Raw genomic sequence first — 15528 nt, 5'->3', positions numbered from 1 at the left:
CAGGGCTTTTACAGCGGACGAATATATGCAATCACTGCTGACGAAACCATGATAAATGCCCCCCCCCCCCCGACCCCCAAGTTTCACGAGCTCTGGGACACTCAAAAAATGTCTCTTATACCTCTCCTTGCTAAGCTAAATGGTACCTCGATGTGCGTTTGTGTGGAAAAGTAGTTCACGAACAGCAACAACAAAAAAACAACTATTCACCTTCTCACCGAAACTAGTAAAACTCTTTACACAACAATTAGAATTTCCCCCTACACCTTGAAATGGCTCCATTAAAAGGACGTAGGATTGGTCTCAATATTGGTGGGACGCTATAACAGCATAACCTGCATGTACACTTTTTGCTGGGAACAGGACATTAATAAAACCAAACTGATTAGGTGAACTGGGATCAGGGCTTAATTTCTCACCAATATGAACCTAATTAATTGATAGGCTAAACGGTCAATGCAAAAAATAAATCTGCATTGACTTGTACTAACTCTCACACTGCAAATTTAGAACGTTTTAATACGATAATTTTCTCCATCTTGTTTTGAGTGTAAAAGGCTAGTTATGTCATGTACGAGACGTAGGACCCAGTTGCGTATCGCAGACACAGGATTTTATTGATGTTGACAGGCAAGGGAAAACTATCAGGTCAAGCGATAATGACAAGTTGACATGCAGACCTATGTTGGATCGCTGACGACCTGACACTGGATGTTGTCTGCTCGAGGCTTATATAGTGTTCTCAGTTATTCTTTATGACATAATAAAGGACTTTGTGATGCATGAGTGTGAAGCGACATAATAAAGGGCTTTGTGATGCATGAGTGTGAAGCAATATGATGAAACATTACTAGCTGAAATATTACACATGCAAGAAGATGAAACATTACTAGCTGAAATATTACACATGCAAGAAGATGAAACATTAATGGCTGAAACATTAATACGTGACAGAACCCCCCTCTCAAGGGACGGCTCCAGAAGTCCCAAGGATTGAGCCCACCGAGGGCTACTAATCAGAGTCCATGGCCTCATCCTCTGAGGGCATTGGCTCAATCTCCTCTTCGCCAGTGGAGGAATCAACTACCGATGGCACAGGTTCGGGTTCAGAGTCAGAGTCAGATGCAGGCATGGGCTGAGAGCAAGTCGCTCTAGGTTGACCCCGCCGGATGGACGGTTGGTCCGGATGGAGGCAGTGGAAGTCTGATATGAGGGTCCGATCTACAATCCGCCCAGCTGGAACCCACATCCTCTCCTCAGGGCCATATCCCTCCCAGTCCACCAGATATTGGAGGCCCCTGCCCCGAAGGCGTGACTTGAGCAGGCAGCGAACTGTGTAGACAGGACCGCCTTCCACCAGTCGAGGAGGGGGAGGTGGTGCCGCATTGGGGACCAAGGGGCTTTCATGGACTGGCTGTAGTTTGGAGACATGGAAGGTTGGGTGAACCCTCATAGACCTGGGTAGTTTGAGTCGGATAGCTGATGGGCTGATGATCTTCTCGATGGGAAACGGACCAACGAACCTGGGTGCCAGTTTACGTGACTCCACTTGGAGTGGCAGATCCTGGGAAGAAAGCCATACCTTCTGGCCCACTTGGTAAGCAGGGGCTGCGGTCCGTCGTCGGTTGGCTCTGATGGCATAACCAGAAAAAGACTTTAAAAGAGCGGTACGAGCTCTAGACCAGATTCGACGACATCTCTGTACGCAGGCTTGGGCGGAAGGACAGGAAGCGTCACCTTCCTGGCTGGCGAACAGGGGCGGTTGATAGCCGAAGACCGTGTGAAAGGGAGACAGGCCGGTGGCAGAGCTGGGAAGGGAATTGTGAGCGTATTCCACCCACAGCAGATGTTGCGTCCAGGAATGGGGGTTTCGTGAAGCCATGCAGCGGAGGGATGTCTCAAGCTCTTGGTTGAGCCTTTCCGACTGGCCGTTTGACTGGGGGTGATAGCCTGACGTGAGACTCGCTGTGGCTCCCAGGAGGCGGCAGAACTCCTTCCAGAAAGAGGATGCAAACTGCGGACCCCGGTCAGATACGACATCCCTCGGTAGTCCGTGAATTCGGAACACCTGCTCCATAACCACCTGTGCCGTCTTCTTAGCAGTGGGCAATCTTGGCAGCGGGATGAAGTGGGCCATCTTGCTGAACCTGTCCACGACCGTGAGAATGACAGCGTTTCCTTCAGCAGGAGGGAGTCCAGTTTCAAAGTCCATTGATATATGGGACCAAGGGCGTTTGGGAACTGGCAGGGGTTGGAGCAAGCCGGCTGGGGGACGGCTGGTGGTCTTGTTTTGGCTACAGGTGGGGCAGGCCTTCACGAAGTCTTGGACATCTGTTCTGAAAGATGGCCACCAGAATCGCTGGGAGAGCAGGTGGATGGTGCGTGTGACCCCAGGGTGGCAAGCCAGGTGGGAGTTGTGGCCCCACTGGATCACCTGGGACCTCAGATTATCAGGAACAAAGAGGCGATCAGTGGGGCAGGCGCTGGGGCCAGGCTGATCCCGGATGGCTTCTTTAACCTGCTCCTCAATGTCCCAGGTAAGCGTGGAAACTAGGCAGGATTCCGGGTTAACAGGACTGACAGATTCAGGGTAGGTGGGTATGATCGCCTCCCTCAGGCAGGTCTGGTGGCATCTACTGCCCCATTCTCGTACCACTCCAGTTTCCCAATCTATGTTAGGGTTGTGCTGGCGCAGCCATGGATACCCAAGGATGAGAGGCTGACCTGGTGAGGGGAGCAGATGGAACTGAATGGACTCGTGGTGGTTTCCGGACAGAAGCATGGTCACCGGGGCTGAGATGTGGGTCACTGTGCCGAGTAGATGTCCATCCAGAGCTCGTGCAGGAACGGATGGGGAAAGTTGGTGACGCCGAATTCCGAGCTGCTGGGCCAGATCCACATCCATGATGTTGGCCTCTGCTCCAGAGTCGATGAGAGCGGTCAAGTGATGGGTGGTGTCAGTCGGCAGGAGGCGAATTTGGAGAAGGGGTTTACGAATGGGGGGAGACAGAAGACACGTTGAGCTCACCCGAATCTCCCCGACGTCTGGTGAGCTCTGGCTTTTGCTGGGCAGGTTACGATTCGATGACCCTCACCTCCGCAGTACAGACACAGGTTAGAGGTGAAACGTCGCTGGCGCTCTTCAGGAGTTAGGGCAGCACGGCCGATCTCCATGGGTACAGGCTGGTTTAAATGAGTGGGAGTAGCAACTGGAACAGGCTGAGAGGCAGCTACTGGAACAGGCTGAGAGGCAGCGGGTGCGTTCCGACCTCCCCTCTCTCGCCGTCGGGTCTTAATCCGACGGTCAATGCGGTTTACAAGGGCAATGGCTTCATCAAGGGTTCTGGGTAAATCATAGGAGACGAGCTCATCTTTGATGTAGTCCGCCAGGCTGTGATAGAATGCGTCGATCACAGCTTGCATGTTCCAATCGCTTTGCCTCACCAGAGTTCGGAATTCAATTGACTACTCCGACACTGACTGACTACCTTGACGGATGGTCATAAGGGCGCGGGATGTCTCAGTGTTAGCAAAGCCCGGGTCGAACACCTTGATCATTTCATCGGCAAAGGCATTGAAGTTGTTACAAGCTGGTGTTTGTTTCTCAAATTCCGCTGTTCCCCAAAGCCGAGCCCGACCAGTCAAGTGGGTGATGACGTATCCAACCTTAGCCCCTTCGGTTGAAAAGGTCCGGGGTTGCAGGGAAAATTGGACTTTGCAGCTTGTCAGAAACGCTCGTACCTGAGTTGGGTCGCCGTTAAAACGTTCGGGGTATCCAATCTTGGGCTCGGGAGCGTCAATAGCCAAGGCTGGGTTCAGCGGAGCCGAGGCTTCTGGAACCAGATCATGGGATTGTGATGGCGATGTAGTTGCCAGTTTGGTGAGAGTTTGGATCACCTGAGTCAGTTTTTCTTGCTGTTGCTGGAGTTGCTGCTGGTGTTCGTGGCCGATCTGGATTAGCGATGCGAGGTCACCAGACATCCGGGAGACCTTCTTTTTTGTTTGGTGAAGACGGTCCAGAACAGAGGGTTGATACGCTGGTTCCATTCTGGTCAGGTCGTACGGTCATGTACGAGACGGAGGACCCAGTTGCGTATCGCAGACACAGGATTTTATTGATGTTGACAGGCAAGGGAAAACTATCAGGTCAAGCGATAATGACAAGTTGACATGCAGACCTATGTTGGATCGCTGACGACCTGACACTGGATGTTGTCTGCTCGAGGCTTATATCGTGTTCTCAGTTATTCTTTATGACATAATAAAGGACTTTGTGATGCATGAGTGTGAAGCGACATAATAAAGGGCTTTGTGATGCATGAGTGTGAAGCAATATGATGAAACATTACTAGCTGAAATATTACACATGCAAGAAGATGAAACATTACTAGCTGAAATATTACACATGCAAGAAGATGAAACATTAATGGCTGAAACATTAATACGTGACAAGTTAACAGATGAATGGGTCAGATTATTCAATTTACTTTAGGTAAATATTACCATTTGTTCTTATTATGCCCGTACATGTAAAGGTTGGTCATTTTTCGCCAAAATCAAGGGGGAAAATGGTTTCAAATAATGTTTTGAACAATATCACTTCTTGAAAGAAGAACATTTCTGACGAAAAAAAGCTTTTTTAAGAATAAATATACTCACGTTTAGCTTAAAATAAGAGTGTTAAGATTGTTTTCAGACAGCTGTTTTTTTATTTCAAGAAATCTGAGTAAAATTTACTTGAAGCACTGGCAGATAATTTCACTTATTTGTAGTAGATTTACACTGAAAACAAGGGAATTTAACTAGTCATCAGCCAATCAAACGAGCGTTTGAGGGGGGGGAAATGGTGTCATTGTAAGTCTGAACATAATGAAAGTAATTCACTTAATAATGATAGGGTCAATTCTATCCTTACAAAATATGTGAAGACAATCTAAATGACCCTTATAACTGAACTCATTATATAATGCAAATAAGGTTGCCTGAAAGTTGGTGGGGACAATTTGAGCATCCTGAAAAGTTTCTAGTGTTATGTTCCTAACGTCCCTATGCAAACCTACGCCGTTGGTCCATTAACAGAAGGACTAGTATTGATGTGTTAATGTAGTACATTAAGGACTATGAGATGTAAGTAGTACTATTGCTACGAGAAAAAAAGTATTATTACGTAGGGTAATGTAGCTATAATCAGCTACGCATTTTACGTACATGTACCGTAGCTGAGAGCTACGACAACAGCCTGGCTAATGAAATATTTCAAATAGATCTTTGTTATGGTTCTTCTTGGGAAACAAAATGTGAAGGGAAAAAAATTTAATTTGTCATGATATGACGCAATTTTGCCGTGGCACGACATGGTGAGGTGCTCCGACTCCGATGCAGCCCACCACCGCAGCTTCAAAAAATCCTAGGGGAAACCCTGAATACTTTTTACAACTTCGCAAATAATTGAAACCGCAAATTTCAAAGCGTGAATTGGCGAGGGATCTCTGTATACTGAAATTATTTGCACATCCCAATTTTATCTTTACCTAAATAGTTCTCATCTAAAAGCTTTTTATGCCAGAAAAATAATGGTCCGGCTCACTTGAGAACAAATTGGGGTGAATATGGACCGCACACCAAAATGAGTTTGATGACAAATCTGTTTGCAGAATGATTATTGTATTCCATTTTCCCACAATTGCATCATGAAACTCTTAAACAATTCCCTAACTCGATTATACTGCCCATCCCTAGACTGCACTGCTCAAGTGTCTCAAGTGTCTTCTTAAAATGCAGTGCAAGGCAGATGTGAATAAAGACCTTGAACTGTGAATTGTGTATAAATTTTGTAACTGCAGCATCACTGCGCTTTAAGGAACCACGCAGTATGAATGTCTACGTAACTATTTGGGTGGCTGTGAAATATTTCTCATATGGTCATCAATATAACTCCTCCGTGTCTCGGCAACGGCTGTCGCTCAGCAACCACCCTGCAAACATGGAGCCAAGACAAACGACCAGCCTTGTGAGTCAAAGTTTCGACATGAAAGCCAAGCACAGACTGTCAAAAACAGCCCTAATGAGGAGCAATGCGCCGGATGCTCCTGTATGCGGCTGTTAGGGAATTTTCCTGCGCACATGCCAACAGTACAACAGATGACGCAGTTCGAAGCCAATCGAGCCATCTCAGGCATGTGTGACACCGCCGTGACAAGGTGGGTCTGCAGGCCATGCATGCTGAATGATGAGCCACCCCAGAAGCATTAAATCAGTTTCACAGCCACTGATTCAAAGGGAAGTAAGTTCATCAATTGGCTTATTTCGGTGTGATTCTCCTCTCAAGGGAAATCGAGTGACATTTACCACCAGGACACACCTCTTTTGACCCTTTCTAGTTGTAGATGTCGCGCGTTTGAATGGGTTCAGCATGCGGCTGCTCCGGACAAAAGGCAACAATAGCAACTGGATGGCCGAGAGACACACATTACAAATGTTACTGAAAACTTGATAGATGTTACATTGATTCACTCACCGCTAAAAACTGGAAGGACATTCAAGTTCATTTGAGAAAAAAAAATCGAAATTGTTGTGTAATATCCCAAACTACACAAAAGCCTATGCTCAGTTCTCACTGCATGAGAAGTAACAGCTGAGGCTGATGAGGCACAGATGCAACAAAGACTGAGAACGCCATCTTTTCTCTATTCCAGGTCAAGATGTAAACAATAGGCCACCCTCTAAACAAACAGCCCTTTTAGAGACTACCAAGTCACTTTATTTGAATAGCATGTTTGATGTTTGAAAATGTGTTATTATGCCTCGCAGACTTCAGAACAATCTTACCACATGGAAATGTTGATTAGTGACACAGACTGAATAATAGAAACACAAAGGGAACATTCCTGATAGCAGGCGCCGGACAAGGCAACAGTGTCATTTTGAAAAGGGGTGTTTGGGATGATGTACACTACAGCATGTTCACTATGAAGAGTAAAGACTTTATGTATGTGTTTAAATTATTGCACTTCATGAAAAAGACCACATTGGGTTACCCACAGCAGCATCTACCCTTTTATGAACTAGAAGCAGCAGAAACAGAAAGGCCACTGAAAGGTAGATATCCTTCAAATGTCTTTAAGTTAATTTGCAATAATTTTGGCACATTGATTTGGAGAATCCTATGAAAAACGGCCAATAAGAGTTTGATAGTTAATCTTCTTCTTTTTTTCCTTTCAGCTTTTCCCTTTTATAGTATTTATGTATTTATTTCAAACTTCAGGCCATCGAGATATGGCGATATGTTGCGAAATAATTGATTTACTGTTTTTTTTTTTTTTAGTATTTTGAAGGTTCATTATGAGTTCAGCCCATTGAAGGTTAAGATTCAGAACAAGGAAAATGCGAGGAAGTGAACAGCAAAATGTCATTGTTTCAATCTCTCTACTTCAATATTTTTACAGGATATTCTTTTTATCTAAATATTTTTCCCCAATTGCTAAATAAATGGCAATGTCATGACAAATAACAGTCTAATGCTCAATACAATATGAAATATTAAAAATGCATTTATTCAGTACGAAAAGGCAAAATAACTGCATAATGGTCAAAACTGTCGACTTTCTGCACCTCCCAAACGGTATTTTATGCCACCGGAGTTAATCTGGATTTTGTCATTTCCCTGTCCCGGCTTCGGAGAAGAGCATAAGCAAAACAGGAGGCATGACAGTTAGCTGACATGCTAACCCGAACCATGGAGCGTTTCCATGTCTTAGTCTCGCCTTTCGAAAAATGAAAACTCCCACAAACTCCCACGGATCAAGTGTCACACGGCTGCGGGGTTGATTCTCTTCACCGATCTGCCAACCCCACGGCTGCGAGCAAGTTACAACCCGTCGTTCCCCGCGAGCAGGAGTGCTCGTTGCCAGGGAAGCAGCTGGAGAATGACCGCAGAGCGGCTGTACCAGTCTTTTTCGCCTTTTGAAAACGAAAAATAGCACAAAACTAGCCCAAATCTTGTCACACACGACGACGAGGGTGACAGCTTCACCGATCGGCCAGCCTCTGGCGGCGAGCAAGTTTGGGCTTGTCGTCCACCTGCTGCGGGCATAAGTGCTCGTTGCCAGGGAAGAAGCTGGAGAATGACCGCTGGGCAAACCGACCGACGTCGGAAGAGCGCGTGGCTGCCCGAGCCCAACCCAAGGATAGTGGTCTATTGCCGGGCACACTAAGAGGGCAAAGGGGACTGGAAGTCTGGACGATATGGAGAACTGCAGACGAGAGCGGGGAGCTGCACGAGCATAAGCCAAGTATAGCGCTCTGTCGGACCGAAAGGGGTGTGCGACAAGCCGCCGGTCAACAAGGAGCATTGTCAGCCAGAAAATGCAAGCCACCTCCTTATTAAAAAGTGTCCCATGATCCAAGTATTTGACATAATACAAAACACGTACTTTACTCACTTCCTCGCAAGTCCAATGGTCCCACAGTTGTCGGACTTGTTTTGGCCAATCTCCACGGTCAACGGGAACTTTTTGAAACCCAAAAAGGCTCACATGCCTCTCCCTGGTGCAGCAACAAAAACCTGCAGCACATTTGGCTGGCGTGATGTGAAAAAGAAACGAATTAATCAGCAAAATCAACTGAATCCGCAGGCCATCTTCCACACACATCCAAGCGGTCCATTTCATTCAGGAGCATAAAATACCGCGTGAAATATGAAATAAACATGCTTTTTGCTGTCATAGGCACTTCAAAATTATTGGTAAATTTTACTCAGGCCAGCCATATCCAAATTGACAAACTGTTATTTCTGTGAAATCTTGCAACGTTGTTACATTAAGTGTTTGAAATAGCTAAAACTAGCTAGTGGTGACATTACCATTTGTATTCAGTTGTGTCGCCAGGCCTGTCGGAACATGACAAAATGTAATACGGGCCCCTTTCTTGAGGGGCAATTCCTTGTCATGATGCCTCACCACTCATCTCCTTTCCTAGACAGCAGCCTCAGGTGTTTCTCTCAATCACCACCCAGCCTCCCCCCAAATCATTGTCTACAAAAGACAAAACTAGCATTCCCATGCCAAATGTGGTGTGTGTGTGCTAGCAAAACGTGCAGATGAAAGCTGAGAAAGATTATTAGGAATTTAAGGAAATTTAACCTGCCACCCTGAGGTCCCTCACAAGCTGTGTCGCTTTGGTCTGGAGCTTAGGGATCACGAGTGTCGGTAAAATGCAGTGAAGTGCAAAGAATGAGTTTCAATCATCAAAGTAAATCCCTAATGTGCCTTCAAATTCTCAGGCGACCCACATTTGCCTGTTGTGTGGTCTTGATGAGGAAAACATTTCTAACTATTTATGTGTTGTGAGATCATTTGCGTCCCAAACCTATTTCTATATTTTTAAATACACAAAACAGGCTTAATATCTCTCTCGTGTGAGAGGAAAGGTTCCCATGACTTTGTTCCCTGCAGCCAAATTTGCCACTTAAATACCTACTAAATCTGACACTTCGCCTGCATACTGCAACAGGTGTCATCAAAACACGGCTGCGAAAGGAGAAAAAGCCTCTTGCAACTCCACCACTAAAATTATATGCTTTCGCAAAACCGCTGCAGTCTAAACACATGGAGCCAAATCACCAGCAGCAACAGTACTATGCGTCAAGGCATAATACATGCAGCGTGGCTGGACATAACAGAATATAATGTATCACATTCGACACCACACCTAAAACTGCCAAATGACCAAAGTTATTACATATGTGCATTTCAAATATGATGAACTCACAAGCAATAGGGATGACAGTAACCATCCAGTTGAAGTGAAAACTTCCATGTAAACACATCAGGAATTCTTACATAACCAACATACCATCGGAATACAACATGGAAACAAATACAAACTTGGTCTCAACCCTCAACAATTGCATCCAAATATGATTTTGGATCATGACTGCTGCCAAGTGCAAATTGTTGGTTGGTGAGTTTCTTGCCTCTGGAAAGACCCAATTTGGTCTATAGCTGCTCGCCACCAACTTTTAAATGATAAAGAATTTTCAAAATAGGCACTCTATGCCTTACTCATCTTTTGAATTTGTGAAAGTCATAACTTCAATAAATGAGTAAGGCGTAGGGTGTGTGTTTTTTAACACATTAACATTAAAGGTGATATTTTACATTTTAGTAATATTACTAAAAACATTAGTTTTATACAGAATACATTTTTTTTACAGTTCAGCAGAGGCAGAGTGTGCATTTGGTACCGGAGCCTTCTATGAGGACCCAAGTTAATCCACCACTTAATACTACTACTGTCGCGTCATAATTAGCAATACAGTGGTACCTCTACATACAAAGTTAATTCATTCCAGGACATTGTTTGTAAGTCGAAATGGCCCGCGAGGCTGACGTGAGAGAGAGATGCATTGGAGTTTTTACTTTTCATCTTCTGTTGTTTGCGTTAGCTGCAGCGGACAGTAGGCGTGTTGCGTTGCGCAAGTTCTGAAAGAAATGATAAAAACCTGACGAAGCTGGAGATTTCTTTGGCAATGTTATAAAATTAACAATTGTCACGTTAATTTATAAAAACTGGTGAACGGAGGTCGGAGGAGGACCGTCGAGATCGTAGACATTCCGCAGCGGTATTAGCGAGCCAGTTCACGGACATGCACATCACGCTCGTATTTTTTTTTCATTTCCATCTTCATTTCAAAGCAAAGCGTCATCAGTTCCCTTTTTTCACCACTTGCACTAAAATTCTTGGAACCTATGTTGATTTCTCTCACAAGAAAATCAGCCGTGCGCCCATCTTGCGGAAAAACAAAGAAACTGCGGCGCTGTAATAAATCGTGATATTTCGAGCATGTCGTCGGATGTAGATTCAAATGGCGGATGTCGAAAAGATCGTGTGTCGAAGCAATCGTATGTCGAGGTACCACTGTACAATAAGTAATAAACGCAAAGAAATTATTGAGCATGCAAACATGCCTTGTAAATCATCTATTCTCGAGAAACTCATAATCAATAACTAGGCAACATAACATGAAAAAAATATATCAACATACAGTATGTATATGCCTATATCTGATATATATATACAGTACATCATGTATGGCGGAAAACACTCAGGTGACTTGAAGTTCCGCTCTGAGACCCCCAATTTTTGCCAAATTTCAAAACTGTCCTATATGCATGCGTCATCATCATTGAAAAGCTTAAAATCTCAATTTTCAGGGGGAAGAAATTTTCTGAACAGGCAGGCATTTAAAAAAATGACATTTTGAATAATAAATATATTTACTTACCTTCTTTTTGCAGCTGGTTTGAAACAAAAGCGGTTGCACAACGTCTGTAAACGGGGGTTTCCAGGGTAAAATGGACAAATTGAAAATAGTTCTGGCGCTTAATGCGCCATGAATCTGCTATGGCAGCATATAGACATATTGTTCTATCAAACACAACAGTTGTTTTGGCTTAAAATACAGCATTTTATTTTAAAGAGGAGAGCGAGAGCAGAAACTGATTTTTCAGTCTTGTCTGTTTTCCGCCATATACATACTGTACATATAAATATGTATTTTTACCCTCTCACACATCTTGAGCAGCATTATGATAATGTCACAATTACAACATTCAGTCTGAGTGTGATCCATAATATTTTACAACCTCCATTCCTCACTTTAAGTGCCCGCCCTCTGCTCTCACGTGGAAAGACGTCCTGGTAGCCGATACGTTTATCTTAAATTATCTCAGCGACAAAACCTCGAGACATTCATCGGCTACGTTCGAACGAATCACAATTGGTATGCTGAGCTAATGGGAATTGGTAAGTAGAAACTTTACATCAATGAGACAACATATCGAGTTGCACACATATGAGTGACGTGCCTTTCCCTTAGCAACTACTTTACCTTAGATGTCCAATCTATTTTGACTGGGATAGTTTTCAGCAAACAGTCAAAATACAATGGATATCTGGCATTGTCAACGACATTAAAACAAGAGCATCCACAGCCAGTCCTCTCAGTTTAAATGAATTAGACGTCTATCGTTGCCAAAGGCGGGCAATGGGTTAAATATTAAGGAAACAAACAAAGAAACAAACAAAAATCAACTTTAGAGTGCTCTTGGGGGCCATAACCAGAACGTATTTCTGTTTTTTCATTCATTTTCATTCCGTAATTCTTTTTCTTATCATTAGCATTTAATCAATTTGTATTTCAATGTATTTATTAAAAACATAATAAAAATAACAAAGAATGTAAAATACAATCATGTTTCATAGTAATAAAAAACAAAATAAGAACAAAATTATAATTGAGACCTGGCTTATCACATATGATATGTAGACATTGGATTTTGAGTCACGTGGACAAAATTTGAATTAACAAATGTTAATAATATGGCCTACGTGACCCAAAATGTGATGTCCAGGTATGCATGTGGACACAAGATCATTATGGAATTAAGGTTGTTTTTTTTTTGTTTTTTTAATTACCGTAATTTTCTGACTATAAGGCGCACTTGACTATAAGCCGCTACCCACCAAATTTGACACGAAAACAGCATTTGTTCATAGATAAGCCTGAACGGACTACAAGCCGCAGCTGTCCTAACTGTATTATGGGATATTTACACCAAAAGATATTAAATGGTAACACTTTATTTGACAGCAGCGTCATATGACTGTCATAAGACCAAATGAACCACCATTAAGATTTAAACCAGTTGCTTCAAGAAGCCTCATTTGGCCATCAATGCTCCCTTGTTGGAGACAAGTCAACTTGTGTTGCCACTTGGTGTCAACACTGTTGTTGTCCAACATGCCTCCTAGCATGCATTGCAGTGCTACAGATGTAAAAAAAGATCCAAATTCATTTTCTGTGCTAATTATTTCTTGAGTTACTCTTCAACTTGTTTCATTAATTGCTAGTTATGGTATTTGGTAACACTTTATTTGACACTGGCGCCATAAGACTGTAATTACACAATGATAATTATGACATGACATTGTTATGAGCATTAATTAATACTTTGACATGTCATTAAGGGTTATCCGGAAAATTATCTCACTTTTGAATGGATGTAAAAGATCCGAGCGGGACATAACTGGAGTTAGTGACATAATTTACCGGATGACACTTAATGGCATCTGCATTCAGTAATGCTTATGATAGTGTCATGTCTTAATTATGACGGTCTTAGGATCAGTCCTATGATGCCGCTGTCAAATAAAATGTTACCTATTAACTTAAATAAATCACAAATAAGCAGCACTGGACGATAAGCCGTAGGATTCAAAGTGAGGGAAAAAAGTGGCGGCTTATAGTCCGAAAATTACGGTACTAAAAGTAGTCACTTGTCCTATTAAGGGGTAATGCCATTTGTTGACTTATATTTTTATGGAGCATTCTATTATTAGTGTCAGAGGGGAGCTAGTCCTCATCCTAGCTGATTGAGAGATGGGATGCACCATGGACCGGTCACAATATAGAAAAAAAAAACTATTCACACTCACTTTCATACCTGGACAATTTTGGATCTAAATTTAACCAAACATCCATGTTTAGGGAGGAAGCTGGAGTAATAAAGGAAAGACGGCACAAGCTTGGGATGACCATGCAAACTTTACATCGCAGTCAAGAGTGGAACCCTGGACCTCAAAATTGAGAGCCGGGTGCACCAAATTTTAGTCCGCTGTGTAGGCCCTTAGAAAAGTGTACACAACAACCAATATAAAGGGGTCTCTTAATTAAAATTACAACATTGTGATAGTGGGGATCGAAGTTGCCGTTCTTAAACGTGACAATTACTACATGCTCATGTTTACAGGTATTTTATGCAAATTGTATGCAGGCCAGGAATCAGACCCTGAACCCCAGAACTTTGAGGCAGACACGATAACCACTAGTCCGATGTTTTGCCCTGATGTTATGGCAACACATGAGTACCATGCGAATGTTATGCTTTGGCATACTGCACAACAATAAAGCTGTGCTAAAATTATTTGTGCACTTGCACTTGTGGTCAGACGTTTACATAACACCTCCGGAGCCCCCCTTGGGTGTTCCAAATACTGTAAGACACCCCCCGAGCACGCAAACCAAACTATTTAAGTAAACATTTTGTAGGATGGCCCACACAATGAAGACAAAATCGAGTTGGAGTGATGTCACATAAACACTAGTCAGGAATAGTGGGAGTTTTTTTTTTTTTTACCTGTTGTCTCCTTTTGCATTGGAAGGTGGCGCGTGCAGAACCGTCTGGTTGTCCTCCATATCCACCACGCATTTTGTATTCAGCTCAATTTCTGCACCAGGACGTTTGTTTAGCAAAACAAAGCAGACGGCGGGGGTGTGAAATACGACTTTGATTCCGTTAAAACTTCACAAGTGACGCGTTGGAAACGATGGGATGAAAAATTAGGGAATTAAACAGCATACATAACCAATTTGAGAAAACCTACCTCTACGGTTCATGGGGCGAACTCTCACTGCAACTTTGACCTTAGTATCCGACATTTTTGTCTACTTTTCGCCTGTCTGGGCTCCTTAGCGGGGAAAGTCTCCGGACAACAAACCGGGATTCGTGCCGAGGCAAAAGGCGACAAATTGTGGCTAAAACAGCCCCAAAAGCGTCCGCGTGTCCAGAAGAAACGTCGGGAAGGCTTCCATGGTTGTCCTTTGTATCCACCAGGCTGTGGTTTTTACGTGCAAATCCAAAATTCGACTCCGCTTCCAGACAGCATCCCCACCGCCATCTTCCTCCACGGACCGTCCGGGAGCTTGACTGCTTTGCTCTGCTCTGCTCTGCTCTGCTCTCCTCTGGCAGGCTGTGAAGGCTGCACCACAGCACCCAAGAGCAGAAGGGGGACAAACCTTTTTTTTTTTTTTTTTTTTTTTTTTTTTTTTTTTTAAACAAGACGTTTAGCAGCTAGCCACCGCTCATTGGATGAAGACATAACACCTGGCATGTGATGGAACAGGGCGACTTACGTGCACACGTGAAATTTCATTATGACACATGAGTTTTACTTGTATTGATATTAGTGCTGTATTTATCAATTTTCCGTGTGGTATCAGCCGAGGCCGATACTGTACTGGCACCACGTTTTCACCAGAGCAAGGCCCTTCGCTCCCGGCCGTTTTACTGGATTTTGACTGATTTTGCAAGGCCCACAGAAAATTTTTTCTATTGCTATATAAACATGGAACCCACCTAAAGAAAGATTAGACTCTTTCTTTCAGCAGGAAAAAAAAAAGCAAGTTCATATCTTTTCCATTGTTTAGAAATCAGCATTAGAAAATAGCTTAGTTTGAGCAATTTTCCAATTTCTGATGAAAAAACAGAAATTGAGCTTTTTGTGAAAGCATACATTTCCAACATAACTTTTGACTTTAACACAGCTATTTTTTGCTTTAATTACATCCCAAACATCTGAATAATGTTTTCCTTTTACAAAATATCATAAAGAACAAGACAAATAGAGCTTTTGATAGCAAAGTAACAATTTATTTACACATAACTAACAGAGATGACGCTGTTGTCG

At 43.3% G+C, this 15528-nt stretch overlaps 1 protein-coding gene across 6 annotated transcripts in view; it reads right to left on the bottom strand.

Annotated features, from left to right (window-relative positions):
• The window catches only part of kif13a (kinesin family member 13A), an 80117-nt gene extending 65303 nt beyond the window's left edge, over positions 1 to 14814 (bottom strand). For all 6 annotated transcript variants that reach the window (XM_057834039.1, XM_057834043.1, XM_057834041.1 and 3 more), the window contains exons 1-2: positions 14446 to 14814; positions 14199 to 14289 (exon numbers count right to left, since the gene is read on the bottom strand). In XM_057834039.1, the coding sequence (XP_057690022.1) occupies positions 14199 to 14289; positions 14446 to 14500 (146 nt within the window). In that variant the 5' untranslated portion in view covers positions 14501 to 14814. The remainder of the gene's footprint in view (positions 1 to 14198; positions 14290 to 14445) is intronic.
• Between the last annotated feature and the right edge of the window lie 714 nt (positions 14815 to 15528).

Source organism: Corythoichthys intestinalis, chromosome 4 (assembly GCF_030265065.1).
Source record: "Corythoichthys intestinalis isolate RoL2023-P3 chromosome 4, ASM3026506v1, whole genome shotgun sequence".
NCBI lineage: Eukaryota > Metazoa > Chordata > Actinopteri > Syngnathiformes > Syngnathidae > Corythoichthys > Corythoichthys intestinalis.
The sequence above is the reverse complement of the archived record's forward strand: the minus strand, read 5'-3'. Positions and strand labels throughout refer to the sequence as shown.